Source organism: Bufo bufo, chromosome 9 (genome assembly GCF_905171765.1).
Source record: "Bufo bufo chromosome 9, aBufBuf1.1, whole genome shotgun sequence".
Classification (NCBI taxonomy): domain Eukaryota; kingdom Metazoa; phylum Chordata; class Amphibia; order Anura; family Bufonidae; genus Bufo; species Bufo bufo.
Genome location: NC_053397.1, coordinates 107354442 through 107376535, shown reverse-complemented (window position 1 = coordinate 107376535; position 22094 = coordinate 107354442). Strand labels below are relative to the sequence as shown.

At 43.6% G+C, this 22094-nt stretch overlaps 1 protein-coding gene across 1 annotated transcript in view; it reads right to left on the bottom strand.

The window, feature by feature from the left end:
• PRG4 (proteoglycan 4) overlaps window positions 1–22094 on the bottom strand; it is a 181890-nt gene that overhangs the window by 73710 nt on the left and 86086 nt on the right. The window contains exons 14-15 of the mRNA XM_040408297.1: window positions 17329–17415; window positions 3650–3736 (exon numbers count right to left, since the gene is read on the bottom strand). Of these exons, the coding sequence (XP_040264231.1) occupies window positions 3650–3736; window positions 17329–17415 (174 nt within the window). The remainder of the gene's footprint in view (window positions 1–3649; window positions 3737–17328; window positions 17416–22094) is intronic.

Genomic DNA, 22094 nt, shown 5'->3' with positions numbered 1-22094 from the left:
TAGTGTTTTATGTATCAGAAATATATTAGTTTGCCTAATCATTTTATATAGGATGAACTAATGGATTTTATGTGTCCGTTAAAACCAATGTACACTGGCAGAGGACAACAATGTCCATTTCAGTGTCATGATTGCACCTCCCATGCTGAAAAACCTCTCTGAGATGACACTGAAGGCCGGACAAAACAGTATAAAGAGAGCATACTAGGGCCAGTTCCTACCACTTTTTTAATCTGCCTGCCAGAAGGCCATGGGGACAGGGAATACCATATACACCAGAGAAAGCTCAGTATCCAAGTAGGACTCACGGAAGTTATCAACAGAAAGACTCTCTTGAGTATCTTCCATAGCGCTTGGTGGGGTTTTGCTGCCTCTTCTTAGACAAAAAAAGGTTCCCCATTAGGAAGGGGCAGTGAAGACAGAGATAATGCATCTGAAAAGTTTTTCTGAGGCTACAAGGAGGAGGAGCAGGAGGAATGCTGTGATCCCTGACTCTAAGGCAGAGTGTTAGACTCAGAGATGACCTCAACATCATCCTGTTGCGAATGAGAAGAAGCGTGAGCCATCCAGTCCACAATGTCATCCTCTTTGTCCTCAATAATAATGTGGCACTTATAGGAAGCCAGGAAGAACTGTGGCCTACTACTACTGGCTGGATGGCTGGAGCTGCTACTGCTGATTTTCCCATAACACTGTGTGTGTTTATACACCATCTGCCCCAAATAAGGGCCAATTTTTGGAAGCTCTCTTTAAAAAAAAAAAAAAAAGCAACACAACACATGCAGCAACACAGTGTTTTTTTAACACACTATTTATTAACCACTTAAGGACCTTGACATTTTTCACCTTAAGGACCAGGCCATTTTTTGCAAATCTGACATGTGTCACTTTATGTTGTGATAACTTTAAAACGCTTTTACTTATCCAGGCCATTCTGAGATTGTTTTCTCATCACATATTGTATTTCATGACAGTGGTAAATTTGAGTCAAAATATTACATTTTTATTCATAAAAATACCAAATTTACCAAAAATTAGCAAAAATTCACAATTTTCAAAATTGCAATATCTCTGCTTTTAAAACAGATAGTGATACTTCGTAAAATAGTTATTACTTTACATTTCCCATATATCTACTTCATGTTTGGATTATTTTGTAAATGACATTTTCTTTTTTTGGAACGTTGGAAGGCTTAGAAGTTTAGAAGCAAATCTTGAAATTTTTCAGAAAATTTCCAAAACCCACTTTTTAACAACCAGTTCAGGTCTGAAGTCACTTTGTGAGGCCTACATAATAGAAACCACCCATAAATGGCCCCATTTTAGAAACTACACCCCTCAAGGTATTCAAAACTGATTTTACAAACTTTGTTAACCCTTTAGGTGTTCCACAAGAATTAAAGGAAAATAGAGATTACATTTGAGAATTTAACTTTTTTGGCAGATTTTCCATTTTACTAAATTTTTTCCAGTAACCAAGCAAGGGTTAACAACCACAAAAACTCAATATTTATTACCCTGATTCTTTAGTTTACAGAAACACATCATATGTGGTCGTATGCTGCTGTACGGGCACACGGCAGGGCACATAAGGAAAGGAATGCCATTTGGTTTTTGGAAGCCAGATTTCACTGGGATAACTTTAAGTTGCCATGTCACATTTGAAGACCCCCTGATGCACCCCTAGAGTAGAAACTCCCCAAAAATACCCCATTTTGGAAACTATGGGTTAAGGTGGCAGTTTTGATTCCACCATTTTAGGGTACATATGATTTTTGGTGGCTCTATATTACACTTTTTGTGACACAAGGTAACAACAAATTGCTGTTTTGGCACCATTTTTATTTTTTGTTATTTACAATGTTCATCTGACAGGTTAGAGCCTGTGGTATTTTTATAGAACAGGTTGTTACGGATGCGACAATACCAAATATTCCGTTTTTCATAATAAAGCTTTTTTGAAAAAAATGATTTTTTTTGGTGTCTCCATAATCTCAAAGCCATAGTTTTTTTAAATTTTTTGGGCAACTGTATTATGTACGGGCTCATTCTTTTGGGTATAAGATGACGGTTTGATTGGTACTACTTTAGGGTGCATATGACTTTTTGATCGCTTGGCATTACACTTTTTGTGATGTAAGGTGACAAAAAATGGCTTTTTTGACACCGTTTGAATTTTTTTACGGTGTCCACCTGAGGGGTTAGGTCATGTGGTATTTTTATATAGCAGGTTGTTATGGACGCGGCGATACCTAATATGTATACTTTTTTGTTTATTTAAGATTTACACAATAACAGCATTTTTGAAACAAAAAAAAATCATGTTTTAGTGTCTCTATATTCAGAGAGCCGTAGTTTTGTTATTTTTTGGGCATTGTCTTAGGTAGGGTCTAATTTTTTGATCGCTTGGTATTACACTTTTGTGATGTAAAATGACAAAAAATAGCTTTTTTTTAGCACAGTTTATATATTTTTTTATTTTTTTCAGTGTTAACCAGGCGGGGTGGATCATGTGATATTTGTATAAAGCAGGTTGTTACACACACGGTGATACCTATTATGTCTGTTTTTTTATTTATTTTTTCTATTTTTGACAATTTTATATGTCTCTTTTTATGGGAAAGGGGCTTTTTTATTGAAACTTAATTTTTTTTATTATTTAAAAACACTTTTTACTTTTATATTTTTTTTTATTTATATCTCACTGTGGGACTTCAACATTACAGGGTCTGATCCCTGTTTCAATGCAACACAATACACTGTATTGTACTGCATTGACTATCAGTGTATTACACAGTGTAATACACTGAAAGTTTGCCTATGAGACCCAGCCTGGGGGCTGGGCCTCATAGGTCTCTGTACATACTGGGCTCCAAGGCCTTGGAATGGCTTGGGGCTACCATGACAACCATCGGGTCCCCGCCACCGCAGCTCGGGGACCCAATGGCTAAGGAAAGGGAGTGCAAACCTCCCATTTGCCGTGGTCAGCGCTGACCGCGGAATATGAGGGGTTAATCCACTGGCATCGGCGTTATCACCGATGCTGGTGGATGCAGCAGGGATCCGGCTGTCCTTAACAGCCAGATCCGTGCTGCTGATTGCCGGACCGCACATGGGGGGGGGGGACCGCAGGACGAGAATGCTTGTCCTGAGGCGCAAAGTATCGGCCATTTAGGACGAGCATTCTCGTCCTGGGTCCTTAAGGTGTTAATGCCATCAAACATGCATTTACCCGTAGCTATATATGTCAATGTCACTCTGACATTATTTGCCATTGTCATTGCGTTCAAGAGTTTAGGGGAAAATTCAAAAATTCAAAAATTCATAAAAAATTAACAAAAAGAGATAACATCTTTTCCTAAAAATTCCCAGGAGACTAAAGGGAGTTATATACCAATTTGGGGCAATTGGAGCAACTTTAGTTTGGGTAGAATTGATTTGTGTCTGAACCAAACTTTTTGAATATTTCGTCAAACCTCAAACAAACCAAATGTCAAAAGTTTCACTTATCGCTACTCGCCAAACTTTGTCTCAATAGATATATACATTCTTAAACTTATATCACCTGAAAGATAGACTGATAGGAGGAAAGTAAGATTGAATGCAAATGTACACCTCTTCTAAGTCTTATGAGTAAGATGAAAAGTACCTTTAGGAGGTAAATCTGGGTCTTCAGGGCCATCTCCAGTTCTTTTAGGAGTTTTGGGGTTTCCACTGTTGTCATCAGAGGTTGGCTCTGGTGATAATAAAATGGCAACATCTAAAAAATATTTTTGATATGTGCAAGATTCTTGCATATTAATTGGCTATTTGAATGCTATGTGAATGACCAAATAAGAGATCTGATTAGTGAAGATGAAATGTGAAGACAGTGGCAAAGGGTGCCCTAAAGAAGCAGCAGAAAAACAAAGGCAATTGTTTGTATGAATGAAACTCCACATATTGATTAAAATAAATAAAATTATTAAAACACGATTCATCAGAAGACAAGTTCCAGCATCCCTAAGATAAACATATTCCAGCCTTTCTTTCAGACTTTGATTAAAATACAACACAGAATAACTACTACTTCTGAATTTCGAGTATACTTTGCACACTAACTCATAGCAAATTGGTGATAAGACATGCACACATTTTTTACAGCCAATAGCCAAGCAATGAACATTAGAAGCAGAGCGTCTACAAAAGACATATAAACAAGTATATAAAAACAATTATATTTTAGTGTTATTGTAAAGATGACAAATTGTGGTAGATATTATTAGTTATAAAAAATAAGGTCTTGTCTGGCATCTATAGATGAGTGAATTGAATCTACATGAATCAGATTTGTTAAAAAATTTCAAAATTCTACTTCCAAACAAATTAACCAAAGTTTTGGTGATGTAATATGGACAAATCACAGTAAATGGTGTCTACAATTTTACATTTCAATGTCAGTACACTAGTGAGGAAAACAGGGCAGGAAAGATCAGATTGATCACATGAGTTTATAGGTGTACAAAATTTTTTATTTTAGTGTGTCAACAGCAGCATATTTTTTGGTCACAGGGGCTAATTGTGCCTTTTTTTCAGAAAAACCTGCTGCAATGTTTCCTCATTTAATAATCAGTATGCCAAACCTGTGACTTCGTATTGTTTAAATAGGCTTCATAATAAACTAGTTAACAGTGTGGTAATGGGTGAGTAATTGAAAACATATGACAAAAGTGAGAATGTAAGTAACTGCAATAGAGCGAACAACGGCAGCACAGACGACACCAACTGTCCAGTCAGCAGTGATAACAGGCCACAGTTCTCCCTTGCTTCTGCTAGGTGACAGATTATTATTGAGGACCAAAAAAGACATTGTGGGCTAGATGGCTCACGTATCATCCCAGCCACAGCAGGATGGTGTCGGAGTCACCTCTGAATCAGACACCATGCCTTTGGGCCAGGGTTCAGTGCATTCTTCCTTATCCTCCTGCTTGCAGCCCCAGAGAAGCCTTTCATTTGCATCATCTCTGCCCCCTCCTAGTGTGGGTGCCTTGTTTTTTCATAAGAAAATCTGAGAGACACCTATTAAAATAGGGCCCAATATACACATTCCCAAGATAGAAAACACTGATAAACCAAAAATTAGACACTGCTTCCAGTATTCATCAAGAAAACACATTTTTATTGAAGAACATATAGTTAAAAAGACATACACATGGTATAGATATCCAAAACCACATGGCGGTGCAAAACCGTGGTCATATAACAAGTGCTGTGGGATATAAAAGGCAAGTATAAACAGATAAAACCACACTGTGGTATATCCACACTAACCAAATATTGCACAATACAGACCCAAAAGAAAGCACCTCCACAGGACACCCCAACACGTGTTTCACATTAGCTTCCTCAGGAGGCCTCCCCTGAGGAAGCTAATGCAAAACATTTACTTCCTGCAATACTTGTTTTATAACCAACGCTTTGTACCTCCATGTGGTTTTGGATATCGATACCATGTGTATGTCTTTTTAACTATGAGAAAAGTCAACAACATTCCATGTGCTACAAAAAATACTCAAGATAGTTTTCCTGTTGCTAAGTTTTTTGAGAACAGTCAGTGTTTGGACTGCCATGAGAAGAAGGTTCAGGTAGAGGGGGAGTCCTGATGACTAAATTGCATAGCTGTGTGAGTGGGGGTGGTAGAAGTAGTGGCACTTGTAACCATGGTTTTGCAGTAGGGGCACTTAGGGCAAATACAGAGGAAGGAAGGGTGGGAAAGAGAATGATTGTGTGTTGGACAGGACCTGAAAACTCAGACTGATGAGGAGGTGGTGACATCAGATGGTGGCAGAGGCAACATACAGCCAAAACACCAAAAATACTATAAGGGTCACATTTGGGGGGAGAGAGAAAATTCAAAAAATATATATTGCTTATTACAATAGGCTGTGATGTGTTTAATGCCATTAGAAATAGAGCTAAATTGTTTTGATGCATACATTTTCAACATCTGCATTTATTATGCTCACATTTAAAAGTTTCTTTGTAATGCAGCCATCTCTTTTCTGGTGTTGGTGTTGTTCTCAGAGAAGATCACTTATATCCCATAGTGGACACTTTGGAGAAACACACTTGAAACTCTGATAAATCAGGGACTCTTCTTTCTTGTCCTCAGCTTCATCTTGAGATATCAATAATGGGATTTGTGAACATGGGAAAAATATTTGCAACCAGCAACTAGCTTGAGTGCAGGCTCAGGTGTGGCGGAGCAGTTGCTGCCGTGCCACTTAGTTGTGGTAAATTCCACACCACCCAAAATTCTAAGTGGCACGGCAGCAACTGCTCCACCACACCTTGGCCAGGTGGGGGTTCAGCCTGCACTCAAGCTAGTTGCTGGTTGCAAATATTTTTCCCATGTTCACAAATCCCATTATTGATATCTCAAGATGGAGCTGAGGACAAGAAAGAAGAGTCCCTGATTTATCAGAGGTACTAAAGCAACGTTTCAAGTGTGTTTCTCCAAAGTGTCCACTATGGGACATAAGTGATCTTCTCTGAGAACAACACTAACACCAGAAAAGAGATGGCTGCATTACAAAGAAACTTTTAAATGTGAGCATAATAAATGCAGATGTTGAAAAAGTATGCATCAAAACAATTTAGCTCTATTTCTAATGATATTAAACACATCACAGCCTATTGTAATAAGCAATATATATTTTTTGAATTTTCTCTCTCCCCCCAAATGTGACCCTCATAGTATTTTTGGTGTTTTGGCTGTATGTTGCCTCTGCCACCATCCTCCTCATCTGATGTCACCACCTCCTCATCAGTCTGAGTTTTCAGGTCCTGTCCAACAGTACTACTACTTCTGGACAGCTGTCTATAAAAATGTCTCGCTTTTATAATGTCGTGTAGTTCGACGTACATGAGGCAGCATCGCTAGATTTAATGGGAAAATAGAACTGGTCAGGAATCAGGACAAGTCTATTCTCTGTCTTCTGGTCTTCTTTGTGGCAGCTAAGCCCTGTCCACAACCAGTACTCTTTTGTTGTCATCGTCCTAATCAGTTACTTCTTCTTCCATTAAGACTTCTCCTCCTCCACTCTGTCTTCAGTCATTGAAAATGGAATGTGTGGCCAGAAAAGAACTCTACACACAGCAATCCAGTTGTGAACAATTTGAACTCTTACGTGGTCAAGATGCTGGCAGGGCTGTGGAGTCGGAGTCGAGGAGACTGAGTCGGAGGCAATTTTGGGTGCCTGGAGTCGGAGTCGGCAAAAAATTAACCGACTCCGACTCCTACTAGATTTAAATTGGAACAAAAAAAAAAAAAAGCAAGTTTAAATGTCCCAATTCACAAAAAGTTATAATTAATTACCGTATTTTTCCACCCATAAAACGCACCTGCCCATAAGACGCACCTAGGTTTTTGAGGAGGAAAATAAGAAAAAAATTATTTTGAACCAAAAGGTGTGCTTTTGGTGGGTTTTGAACTAATGGTGGTCTGTGGATGACACTGTTATGGGGGCATCTGTGGATGGCACTGTTATGGGGGCATCTGTGGATGGCACTGTTATGGGGCCATCTGTGGATGGCACTGTTATGGGGGCATCTGTGAATGGCACTGTTATGGGGTCATCCGTGGATGGCACTGTTATGGGGGCATCCGTGGATGGCACTGTTATGGGGTATCCGTGGATTTCACTGTTATGGCGGCCTCCGTGGATGGCACTGTTATGGGGATATCCATGGATAGCACTGTTATGGGGGCATCTGTGGATGGCACTGTTCTGGGTGCATCCGTGGATGACACTGTTATAGGGGCATATGTGGATGGCACTGTTATGGGGGCATATGTGGATGGCACTGTTATGGGGCATATGTGGATGGCACTGTTATGGGGGATCATTGTGGGGGCATCTGTGGATTGCACTGTTATGGGGGCATCTGTGGATGACACATATATAGCATCTTATCTTATGTGTCATCCATAGATCCCCCCATGACAGTGTTCCTGTGTAGTGAATGGGGGCTGGAATCTGTTTCTGTAATGGCAGCGGGGCCCGGTGCCTGCTTCATTCATAAAGTGGGCGGAGCAGGCGCGTGACGTAGTGAGCTACGCTACGAGCGCCCACCCAGCCTCCTGACTGCCAAGAAGTTAGTAGTAAGTAGCACAGTGCTAGATTTAAGATGATTGGAATACTTTAACAAAACCCACAAGTTAGATATGATTATATTACAGTGAGCGGGGCCCGGTGTAGTAGAATACAGTGACTGCAGGGCCCCGCTGCCATTACAGAAACAGATGCTGGCCCCCAGCCCCTCCTCCCTCTCATCCTATTCACCGGACGGTCGCAGCATTCGCCCCCATAAGACGCACTGCTATTTTTCCCCCACTTTTGCGAAAAATACGGTACTTCTCTACTATAAGAATAAAGGCCAATGCATGCAGTGCGTCACGTTACCGCAAAACGAACACGTTAAGTGACCATGAAGAAGCATGCTTTTCACATGCTTCACTATATGGCATGCAACGCACAGTTAAGGAACGGCAATACTTACACTTTCCATTGTGTTGTCTTCTGCTGTTACAGGGAACGCAACGCCCATGGTTAACCTAGCCTCTCACTGATTAAGTAAATATGTTTTTTGCAGGACTAGACACTTGTACAAGTGAAGGGAATGGATAGTCAATAGCTCAAGACTGAAGCTGTAAACCATTTGAAAAACTGCTGTCATTCAGCTAAGGCTATAAAAACTTGTAAACTCAGATTGTTAGCTTAAAGGGATTCTGTCACCTGCTTTTACCATTTTAAGCTGGCACCATTTGGTGACAAGCAGTCACCAAATTTAATATTCACGCTTCATTTTAAATTGTCTTGCTTTCAAAATGAATGTGGCCTTTTCCCAGCATATGCCCTGTTCACTGACCCTATGGACTTTTGGGAAATCAGATTGGAACATTGGCCAGAACTGTCTGAGTTTACCTTCGCCATAATGTCTCGTGCAACCTCCATTTATCTGTGTCAGAGGCCAATAAATAGATCTGACATTGCGGGTGGTAGCTATTGATTGCCAGCCCCATCCTGGCACTGCCATCTTTAACTTTAAAGCAGTGCTATCCTGTTTACTACCTTACAATCAAGCTGCAGTAACAGGCAGAGCGGTCGGCGGCGTAACGTCACTCATTCACGCGCCTGCTCCTCCCACTTTATGAATGAAGTTACTTCAGGTTAAGGATTACTGTTTAGATATGTATACTGCTGTGAGCGGCGGGGCCCGGTGTATTGGGGGACACTGTTATGGGGGGGATCTGTGGATGACACATATAGCATAAAATGCTATATAGTGTCATCCACAGATCCCCCCCATAGCATGGTCATCCACAGATCCCCCCATAACAGTGTCATCCACAGATCCACCTCCCCATAGCAGTGTCATCCAAAGATCCCCCTCCCCATAACAGTGTCATCCACAAATCCCCCTCCCCATAACAGTGCCATCCTCAGATCCCCCATAACAGTGCCATCCACAGATCCCCCATAACAGTGCCATCCACAGATCCCCCATAACAGTGCCATCCACAGATCCCTCCCAAAACAGTGTCATCCACAGATCCCCCATAACAGTGTCATCCACCGATGCCCCCATGACAGTGTCATCCACAGATCCCCTCTATAACAGTGTCATCCACAGATCCCCCATAATAGTGTCATCCACAGACCACCATTAGTTCAAAACCCACCAAAAGCACACCTTTTGGTTCAAAATATTTTTTTTCTTATTTTCCTCCTCAAAAACCTAGGTGCGTTATGGGCAGGTGCGCCTTATAGGGTGAAAAATACAGTATATGCCAAATTTCAATAAGATTGGATAATATTTAGAGGTTGCACACTTTAATCAGTTTTGTAAAAGTAGGCAAAAAATAAGATTTTTCAATGTTAATTACTTTTATTGGGAAAACTAGAAATCACAAACTTAAAATAATATTAAAACTAGACACTTTGAACGACGCAATCCCTTCTTTTGTTAGCTTGGTAACGACTTTTCTGTGATGCTTCACTACCCTCAAAAAGAATTGTTTTTGTTATTCGTCCCTGACCAATTCGTTAAACTTTTTTATCAGAGCAATTCCTCTTTCTGCATTGACTACCATTGACCAACATGGTTATAACGAAAAATAATAGTATTAGCTTTTTCAGATCTGAGTTTTCACTATCGTGAAAACTCAGATCCGACAGTATATTCTAACACAGAAGCGTTCCCATGGTGATGGGGATGTTTCAAGTTAGAATATACTAAGAACTGTGTACATAACTGCCCCCTGCTGCCTGGCAGCACCCGATCTCTTACATGGGGCTGTGATCCGCACAATTAACCCCTCAGGTGCCGCACCTGAGGGGTTAATTGTGCGGATCTCAGCCCCCTGTTAGAGATCGGGTGCTGCCAGGCAGCAGGGGCCAGACCCCCCTCCCTCCCCAGTATTAAAATCATTGGTGGCCAATGCGGCCCCCCCACCCTCCCTCCCCAGTATTAAAATCATTGGTGGCCAGTGTGGCCCCCCCACCCTCCCTATCAAAATCATTGGTGGTTAGTGCGGCCCCCCTATTAAAATCATTGGTGTCCAGTGCGGCCCCTCTCCCCCCACCCCTAATTAAAATCATTGGTGGCAGTGGCCACAGGTTAACAACCCCCCTCCCCCATCATTGGTGGCAGTGGAGCGGCAGTTCCGATCGGAGTCCCAGTTTAATCGCTGGGGCTCCGATTGGTTACCATGGCAGCCAGGACGCTACTGCAGTTCTGGCTGCCATGGTTACTTAGCACTTTTAGCAGCATTATACTTATGTGCGCTGTCTGTGGCCGGCCGGCGCTCCTCCTACTGGTAAGTGACAGGTCTGTGCTATAAGCAATGCGCCGCACAGACCTTTCACTTACCAGTAGGAGGAGCACTGGCCGGCCACAGACAGCGCATGTAAGTATAATGCTGCTAAAAGTGCTAAGTAACCATGGCAGCCAGGACTGCAGTAGCGTCCTGGCTGCCATGGTAACCGATCGGAGCCCCAGCAATTAAACTGGGACTCAGATCGGAACTGCTGCTCCGCTGCCACCAATGATGGGGGGGAGGGGTTGTTAACCAATGATTTTAATTAGGGGGGGAGAGGGGAGGCAGCACTGGACACCAATGATTTTAATAGGGGGTGGGGGGGCCGCACTCGCCACCGATGATTTTAATAGGGGTGGGTGGGGGTGGGGGACCGCACTAGCCACAAATGATTTTAATACTGGGGAGGGAGGGAGGGGGGGCCGCACTGGCCACCAATGATTTTAATACTGAGGATGGAGGGGGTCTGGCCCCCTGCTGCCTGGCAGCACCTGATCTCTTACAGGGGGCTGTGATCCGCACAATTAACCCCTCAGGTGCGGCACCTGAGGGGTTAATTGTGCGGATCACAGCCCCTGTAAGAGATCAAGTGCTGCCAGGCAGCAGGGGGCCGTTATGTCCACAGTTCTCAGTATATTCTAACTTGAAGCGTCCCCATCACTATGGGAACGCCTCTGTGTTAGAATATACTGTCGGATCTGAGTTTTCACGATCGAACTCAAATCCGATGGTATATTCTAACATAGAGGCGTTCCCATGGTGATGGGGATGCTTCAAGTTAAAATATACCATCGGATTAGAGAAAACTCCGATCCGATGGTATATTAATATTACCCGAACACCGAACCCGAACTTTTACTGAAATGTTCGGGTTCGGGTGCTGAACACCGTAAAGTTCGGTACGAACCTAAACTTTACAGTTCGGGTTCGCTCAACCCTAGCCATAACAGCTCTTTTGTGTCACCTCGCCTCCCAAAAACATAATATCAACGCTCAAAAATGTATATGTACCATATCATATATACTACAAGGTGAACATCATAAAAACAAAAAAATTATTGTTTCCACAATGTGGTCACTTTTTGGGGGCTTCCACTGTAGGGGTACCTCAGGGTTTGTTCAAATGCAACATAGCACCCAAAGATCGTTCCAGCAAAAACCATATGGTGCTCCTTGCCTTCTAAGCCCAGCAGTGTGCCCATACAGCAGTGTACGACTACATATGGGGTGTTTCTGTAAACTGCAGAATCAGAGTAATAAATGTTAAAGTTTGTTGTTAACCCTTGATGTTTTACAAGAAAAATGTATTAAAATGGAAAATGTTTAGTAAAAAAGGGAAGTTTTTAAATTTCACCCACAATTTGCTTTAATTCCTATGGAATATTTAAAGGGTTAACAACATTTCTAAAATAAGTTTTGAGGGCTGTAGTTTCTAAAATTGGGTACTTTATAGGTGGTCTCAATTATGTGAGCTCCTCAAAGTGACTTCGGAACTGAATTGGTCATTAAAAAAAATTGATTTTGGAAATTGTCTTGAAAATTCAAAATTTCTTCTACAATTCTAAACCTTCTAACATCCCAAAAAAAACAACAACATTACCAAAATGATGCCAACATAAAGTAGACATATGGTGAATGTTAATTAATTTTTATTTTATGAGGTATCACTTTCTATCTTAAAACAGAGAAATTCAATTTTAGAGAATAATGAAATAGTACATTTTAAATTTTTAAAATAAAAAAATGTAAAACATATTGACTCAAATTTACAACAAACATGATGTACAATGTGTCATTAAAAAACTAAATCTCAGAATGGCTTGGATAAGTAAAAGTATTCCACATAAAGTTTGTTTTATGTGGTTACTAGCAGAAGGACCTGGCTTTGCACGGGTATATTTCATTTAATGTTTGTGTGTGTCATTAAAAGATATCGACAATATCCACTATAACAGTGACATCTACAGTACCCGCCCCTTTAACAGTGATCACAGCGGCCATCCCTTTATTAGTGAACTCCACAGTACACCATGTAGTGTGGTTTCCACAATAACCCGCCCCCTTAACAGTGACCTTCACAAAGCTCCATAGCGGATCGTCCCCTTAACTGTGACATCCACCGTTTCCTGCCCCCTTAACAGAGACCTCCACAGTGCCCTCCCCTTTGACAGTGACCTCGACAGCATCCCCCCCCTTAACAGTGTCCTCCACAGCAGCCCACCCCTTTAACAGTGACCTCCACAGCAATCCGCCCATTTAACAGTGACCTCCACAGCGGCTGTTCCTTTATTAGTGACCTGTACAATACCCCATCTCCTTAACAGTGATTTCCACAACACTCCATCCACTTAACAGTGGGGTCTACAGCAATCTTCCTCTTAAAGGGAACCTGTCATGTGGATATTTGATTATAATCTAACAAATTATATACAATCAGGGGCGTACATAGAAATCATTGGGCCCCATAGCAAGAATCTGAATTGGGCCCCCTAACTCCGCCCACTACCCACCCCTGGCCCATCCCACTACCTACCCTGGCTCCCCCCCTGCCACACCCCCATTGTATTCCTACTGACCCAGAGAATAAAAGGCACAGGTCAGTTTCGCCGCAAAGGGTACCCCCGTAGGAACAAAACCCGTAAAATGGTAGAGGAATTCAGTTTTTTTCTCCAATTCCACCCCATTTGGAATTTTTTGCCCGCTTCCCACTACATTGTATGCCATATTAAATGGTGGCATTAAAAAGTACAACTTGTCCTGCAAAAAAGTAAGCCCTCATATGGTTATGTGACCGGAAAAATAAAAAAGTCATGGCTCAAGGAAGATAGGGAAGAAAAATAAAAATGAAAAAATGAAAAATAAAACTCTGGTATCCTGTTAAAGTGGTTATACAACCCCTATTTTGCCCCCCAAAATGCTTGGCCACCGCATACAGGTAATACTTATGCTGAGGGGGGTGCAGCCAATAGCAGTTCGTGAAGGAAATGAGTCTCCCTAGCGTCACCCGTGATGCTAAGGAGGCTCGTTCCTATTGTGGCTGGCTATTGACTGCCCCCCACGTCTCTGGATGTTTTCATTCATGTGACAGGGGGATGCAGTGGTGGCCATGTGGGCATCAGTGACGCGGGTGCCGGGAGCGGGCAAAGTATTACCTGTATGAGGTGCCCTGGCATTTTGGGGGGCATTATAGGGTTTGAATAACCCCTTTAACTAGTTGCTGCTGATGCTTAGTTTACCATGAGAAAAAATAGCCATTTATCATGAATAATGACTTGAGTATAAGTTGATATTGCTGTCATAACGTGCAAGAAATAAAAGCGTGAACTTCATACGTTATACACAAAAAACATGATCTATTACACTTTACACACCAATAATGTTGTTAAACCTTGCACACACCAGTAACTCCACCATATAGTGCTTCTCCCATACACTATGCACAAATAATAACATAATATGCTATACAGATAAATAATCCTGTTAAGGGTCCATTCAGACGTCCATAGTGTTTTGCGGTCTGCAAATTGCGGACCGCAAAACACTGACGCCGCACATCACCGGCACTTAATAGATCATTCCTATTCTTGTCTGCAGCTGCGGACAAGAATAGGACATGCTCTATTTTTTTCCGGAGCCGCGGACCGGGGCAGTGGACAGGAAATGCGGATGCGGACAGCACACTGTGTGCTGTCCGCATCTTTTCCAGCCCCATTGAAAATGAATGGGTCCGCAACCGTTCCGCACCCATTCAACAGATGTCTGAATGGACCCTTATACAATGTGCACAGATAAAGCCACCATATCCTGCACACAGTGGGACAGGGCAGCTATTAGCAATTTTTTGTCCCATAATTGCCACAGAGTCAGTGCCACTAGGCACTGTTAGAAGTGGCAGATGTCAGGGACACTGCAGTGGATGGGAGATTAGAAGCTGCTAGAGGCTCTATGAGGGGAGTGTGTTCTGTCAGAATACTATACCTTATCAGGCACCACTTAATGCGTATGCGCGAAACCGGCCAGGACACACTGCGCCTGCGCTCAGAGCCACGGCTGGGTAGGAGAGGGTGTGCACTTGCGGCTATATACTCCCATCCGCCACACACATCAGGATTACACCACGCGTGCGCACTCAGGGGTAAGTAGATTTGGACCGGAGTATATAGCCGCACGTGCGCACCATCTCCTACCCAGCCGTGGCTCCAGGCGCAGTGTGTCCCGGCCGGTTTTACGCATGCGCATTAAGTGGGTACTTCTCCCGTGGCGCTGCTATAATTTTGACTTACCCGTGGATCTGTGCTTGCGCAGTGCCGCACACCCCCTCCTCCAGCTGATTCTCGTCAGAAGTTGACAAGGGGTTTGTGCTAAGGGATTGGGCACATCAAGTCCAATAGGTGATAGGGGCTCAGTTACTGATGGGTGGACAGAAAGAGATTGGAGGAGGACAGAGGGTTCCATGGGCTTTGTGAGTGGGTGGTGGTGACAAGGAATACAAAAAGTGGCAGGGGCTCTGTTATGAGAAGGGGGCACAGAAGCTGGTACAGGTTCTTTGGGTCACAGAAGGTGGCAAGGAGTCTCTGGGGACTTCAGGGAACATAGGAGATGATGTTTGCAGGCTTGCAGCTATTCTGTGGGGAGAGTAGTAGAGGGGCATACAAGAGAGGTTCTGTGGGGGTCAGGAGGGAGATAATAGGTAACAGCAGGCTAGAGGGAGGTGGCAGACAGCAAGTTTCCTACCTCAGATTCTTTCCTGCTGCAGTATTTTTTTGCGACTGGTGGTGGGGGCGTGGCTTCATGGATGTGGGCGTGGCCGGTGAAGTTCTGTCTGTTTGAGTCTGACACGGAGGGTCGGGACATCAGCAGAGTGTGCTGTATTGTGTACAGAATGGGGGGGGGGGGAGGTTCGTATGGGTCCTGAGCATAGAGGAAGCAAGCAGGGCCCGGCCAGGACTGAACTGAGGACAAATGGGCGTGCTTCCTCAATGCCCGATAAACTGTCTGCAGATGTAGGGGCGGGGCCTTCCATGCGCACCGGGCCCCCCCATGCCATGGGCCCCATAGCAGCTGCGTGGTCTGCCTATATGATAGGTACGCCACTGTATACAATCATTAACTACTGAAAAGTACCTTAGATGTATTCACTTACTGGTGTGACAGATGGTTACCTCATAATATACACACAAAGATGCCATATGCCGCATGCTAATGAGCTGATTTGAATCCAGCATGATGTCAGTGAGTCCAGCGTTTTTTTAATTCAGAGCTATAGCCACTCCCCTGCCCACCTGCTGCTGATTCACATGGAAAATAACTGTCAATCAGCAGCAGGTAGGCGGGGAGAGTCAGGAGCTCATAAATATTCAGGACTCATCATTATCAGCTGGAGCTTTTCAATACAAGATGCTGGCAGATTGACTGGGTCAATTAAAGAAAGTGAACCAGCATTTTGCTAAGAGAATCAGTCACTTATTTATGTTGCCCTTAGTTAGGACACCATAAAACTGGTGACAGGTTCCCTTTAACACTGACCTACATAGCCGAGCGTCTCCTTAACTGTCACCTTCACAGCAGCCTGCCCCTAGGGTGGCCAGAGGTCCGGTTTGAGGCCGGACAGTCCGGCTTTCAGACTCCCTGTCCTCCATCCGACGCAAGGCCTAGACAGACACAGGGATTTCCTTTTGAACAGCTCACTCTCAGACAGCAACACTGTGCTGTCTGAGCGTGACCTGCAGCGAGAAAGACACCCTCCCTGCAGCTGACAGAAGTTGATTTTTTACTTTACTTTACTTTTCAATCCCTGTCGGCTGCGGAATGGCCACCCTACCTGCCCCCTTAGCTCCAACCTCCACAGCACTCGGCTCCCTTAACAGTGTCATCCACAGCGCCCTGTCCCTTTAAAGCTGACCTACAGCAGTGAAGAAAAATGGCCAGGTTGTTAAACCTGGTGTAAAACTGTGTGTATGTTGGGACTAAGGGCCTGCAAGCTTCTCTTGGCTGATAAGGGTCATGTGACCAGGCTTCTATGGGCTAATGCATTTTTTTGGGAATATCTCAGGAACGTTACGTGCTAGAGGGCTTGAGACCAAGTATAGAACCTTCCCGGACACCTGATGTACCTGTGTGCCAAATGTCGTGATTGTAAATGCGATGCTGCAAATTCCTTTAGCGGACATACACACACACACATACATAGACTCAGCTTTATATATTAGATTACCACATGAAGTGACACATGTCAGATTCAGAAATTAGGCTGGTCAGTAAGGGGGTAAATGGCCTAGTCTGAAAGTGGTTAACCTATCAATATGCTGCTTTTGTGCAGCAAAAAAGGCCTTGCTAAGTGTTTGACATGACAAGTAAAATACAGCGAGCATTAACAAATAATACTTTATTCTTTGCATGTGTAAGATAACATTTTTTTCAGTTGCAACTTTTTCCCTATGAAAAAATGTAAAGGTGAAAACAAGTACCTTTAGGGGTTACATCTGGTTTTTTGGTATCATCTCCAAGTTCTTTTGGCTTTTTAGGGATTCTGTCCTTGTCATCAGATGTTGGGTCTAATGATAGAAAAATATATATCACTAATTTGGATAATCTTTTTGTATGCACTGAAAATGTTATTTTAGGAGAGAGGAATGTAAACATAAGACGAGTATGATTTATTGAATAACTCTAGCAATGGGTGCTGTAAAGAGGAAGCAGAAAAATAAAGTTAATGTGTCAATGCATGTAAATGTTTAGATATATAAAAACTTTCAAGTGCAGACAATTTTGCCATAATGTGGAGGTTCACAAATATTCTGACAATATAGTGTTGAAATATGTATTCTAAAATTTACACCGCCAAATAATTAATCCAATATCAAATATGATGCTGGTATTACAATACAAATGTGCATGTGCACAGTGTATGCCACTTTTTTGAGATAAAAAAAATGTTGTTAAGGGGGTTGTCTGAGTCATCATAAAATACACCCACTGCCACTAAATGCCTTAAAATAAAAACATCCTAAAGTCACCTGTTTCTCCCTCACTGCTTTCGGTGACACAGCTTTGGTCCCCCTCCCATTAACTGTAAACAGGGCAGCAGTGGTGATCTAATGGCATGCAGCATGTGACCACTTCAGCCAATCACAGTTCTCAGCGCTCTTGTGCCAGTTACTGCTCAGGACAGTGATTGGCTGTAGCAGTCACATGCCATATAACTATATGTCACCACTGATGTCTTGTATACACAAAGTAGGAGGAGAACCAAAGCTGAAGCATTGAGAATGGTGGGGAGAAACAGGCAAGAGTAGGAATTTTTTATTCTACGACAGCGGTGCAACCCCTTTAAAACGTTTATGTGGAAGTAAAAATCTTACTGTATTCATAGTCTGATTAACATATTGCAATAAGTATTAATAATAGTGACATAATAAAATAATGTATTAAAAGAATCCCTGGGGAAAGGTTAAAAAATTACAAAAATAATTAAGGAACACTAATTGCTGTTCAAGTTTACAGAGAACATGAAAAACATACTGCAATAAGTATTAATGATAGTGACAAAATAAAATTACAGAGAACATGAAAAACAGAGTAAACATAGACCAAGCCTCTTCTCAGGGGATCATAAAAGCTGATTTTGCTGCCCCAATAGACAGATTTAAAGTTTACATACCCTTTCAGATAACTTTTTAGAATAAACTGCCATATGAGTATACATGAATGATCACACTATAAATTACCATTATATGACTGGTATCTGGCATGTTTTAGCAGTTTTTTCCTTTGAATGCTATATCTCTGTAACAGCGACCTGTGTGTGGCGCTGTTCCCCCACTCATCACCGTGGTCCCAGGTGCCGTGCTTATCTGTGATCTCTACTTCCAGCCTCTGTTGCAGCTCTGGACTCTGCCTGTGCGGTTGGTATTACCTAAGTGGATTCCGCTCCACAACTTCCATTTAACCTGGACACTGCTTGTATCCTGACACTGCTGATGTGGCAGTACGCATCACTCCCCGGCTGGGGCTGGGCCATGTCATGTGATCTCGTTAACCTACTGTACCTTTGCATTGCTGCAGGTATTTTAGTGGCTCAGCCCTTTACCTAGACGCCTCAGAGTCAAGGTCCTAATCTTGTGGTAAAGAGCTTGCTTATCACTCATGTTTCTGACTTCAATACTTCGTTCCTGGACTTCGTTTTTCGTCTGATCCCTGCCTGCTTGCATCACCTCTCCCGTTGCCGATCCGGATTGTCTGACCTTGTTCCTGTGCCGCCTGCCCTGACCCATTACTTGCTCTGACTACATCTCTGCCTCTTCCTCCAGTTCTTGCTCCTGGTAACGACCCTGCCTGTCTGACCACGTCTGTACTGTCGGTAACTTCACAGGTACCTCCTGGTCTGCCTGGACCAGCTGCCACTGACTGGTTAACGCTCTGGAGTAGTCCCTGGCAATTACCGATGGTCAAGCCTATCCTCACCATTTGAGGCTCTAGTGAAATCCGGATAGTTGCTTAGTTACTCACCTCCAGAGTATTGCTAGTCAGGGGCACAGTGGGTTCACATCGCTGATCCGTGACAGTACTCTGAGGCCATGGACCCCGCTGGTCATCCCAAGACGGTCATTCATGATCTCTTACAGGAATTAAAGCGCCAGAGTGAACGACAAGACATATTTATGTAGTTCATGCAAAATGTCACTGCTCCCTTGGATACCGTCTCTTCTCCGGGCCATAGCAGGGTTGCCAGTCGCTCCTCCACCTGCTACGATGCCACCGGTGATTCTGGAACAAAGTACTGCCGGAGTGCAACTCCTGCTGCCAACCTGCTATGGTGATAATCCAAAGATGTGTCAGGGATTCCTAAATCAGTGCTTGACCCACTTTGAGTTACATGGGCAGAGGTTCCCTACGAAGCGGTCTAAGGTTGCCTTCATCATATTCCTGCTGTCTGATGAGGCCCTTGCCTGGGCAAACCCTATTTGGGAACGTGGAGGTCCAGAGAAGACTAATCGGCAGTCCTTCCTGACTACATTTTTGAAGGTCTTTGAGGAGCCGGGTTGCACGTCCTCTTCTGCCTCAGCTCTGCTGCATCTACGTCAAGGTTCTGCGTCTGTGGGTCAGTACGCCATTCAGTTCCGTACCCTGCCGGCCGAACTGGCGTGGAATGATGAGGCTCAACTGGCGGTGTTCTGGGAGGGTCTTTCTGACTGAATTAAGGAAGAATTGGCTGGGTGCGACCGCCCGTCATCTCTGAACAACCTTCCGCTGATCCGTGACAATCTCTAATTTTGGTTGTCTCTGAGGTAGTGGGTAGAGGGTAGCTATTTCTCATGCCACATAGAGATAGCAAATTATGGTTCCTAACTCTTTCACACTCGCTCAGAATCACCACATAGGGCATTATAGAGAACTACTGAGTTGTAGTAAAGTGAATAAAGCACTTGGGGTGAAATATAAAAGTTAGAATTGGATGCTCAACCTGCTGAATCAGGTCTGTCTGCTTGTTTCTCTCTGCACTTCTTTCCTCCACCCTCCCCTCTCTACACCCTTTTAAGGGGTGACATAATCTAATCTTACAATGATTAGACAGCCCATGTTGGTCTTACAAGATGGATTTCTCACAAATTAAAGTGAGAAAGTTTCTGTTATTTATAAAGTGGGGAGAAGCATTTTCTCTTATAAAATATGTTACAAAGTTTCTCATATTCACCTACCAAGTTGTGTGAAAGTACCGTGACCGTTTAATACTGCTGTTTATGCTCTACTAGCAGAAGGACCCGGCTTCGCACAGGTATATTTCATCTATTTCATTTAATGTTTGTGTGTGTCACTAAAATATATCCATAGTATCCACTATAACAGTGATATCTACAGTACTCCACCCCTTTAACAGTGACCTCTACAGTGGCCACCACTTTATTAGTGACCTCCACAGTACCCCGTCTCATTAACAGTGATTTCCACAATAACCCTCCCCCTTAACAGTGACCTCCACAGAGCTCTGTTATCTTAAAATGCGATCTCTACAACACCCCACCCCCTTAACAGTGACCTCTATAGCACCCGGCCCCTTAACAATGACCTCCATAGCGGAACGTGGCTTTAACTGTGAACTTCACTGTTCCCTGGCCCCTTAACAGAGACCTTCACAGTGCCTGCCCCCTTAACAGTGACCTCCACAGCATTACGCCCCCTTAACAGTGACCTTCACAGCATCTCACCCCCTTAACAGTGACAATCCACAGCAGTCCGCCCCTTTAACAGTGACCTCCACAGTGGCCGCCTCTTTATTAGTGACCTCTACAATACCCCATCTCCTTAACAGTGATTTGCACAACACTCCGTCCCCTTAACAGTGGGGTCTACAGCAATCTACCCCTTAACACTGACCTCCACAGTGGACCGTCCCCTTAACTGTCACCTCCACAGCAGCCTGCCCCTAGGGTGGCCAGAGATCCGGTTTGAGGCCGGACAGTGCGGCTTTTAGACTCCCTGTCCTCCGTCCGGTGCAGGGCCTGGACGGACACAGGGATGTCCTTTTGAACATCTCACTCTCAGACAGCAGCACTGTGCTGTCTGAGCATGAGCTACAGGGAGAAAGTCACCCTCCCTCCCACCCCTGCAGCTGACAGAAGTTGATTTTTTACTTCATTTTTTCAATCCCTGTCGGCTGTGAAGTGGGAGGGGGCATGACCTAACCGGTTGGGGGCATGGCTTAGTAGGACCTGGAGGTGGGATTTTAAAGTCCGTCTTTTGAGGGTGGCCTGAATGGCCACCCTACCTGCCCCCTGAACTCCGACCTCCACAGCACTCGGCTCCCTTAACAGTGTCATCCACAGCGCCCTGCCCCTTTAAAGCTGACCTACAGCAGTGAAGAAAAATGGCCAGGTTGTTAAACCAGGTGTAAAACTGTGCGTATGTGGAGACTAAGGGCCTGCAAGCTTCTCTTGGCTGATAAGGGTCATGTGACCAGACTTCTATTGGCTAATGCATTTTTTGGGAATATCTCAGTAACGTTACGTGCTAGAGAGCTGAGACACAGTATAAAACCTTCCCGGACACCTGATGTACCTGTGTGCCAAATGTCGTGATTGTAAATGCGATGGTGCGAATTCCTTTAGCGGACATACACACACACACATACATAGACTCAGCTTTATATATTAGCTGTCACAAAGACCGTGATCGCCGAACAGTGTGCTGTCTTCCTGGCGCTAGAGTTCGACACATCGCGGATCGGGTTGACAGA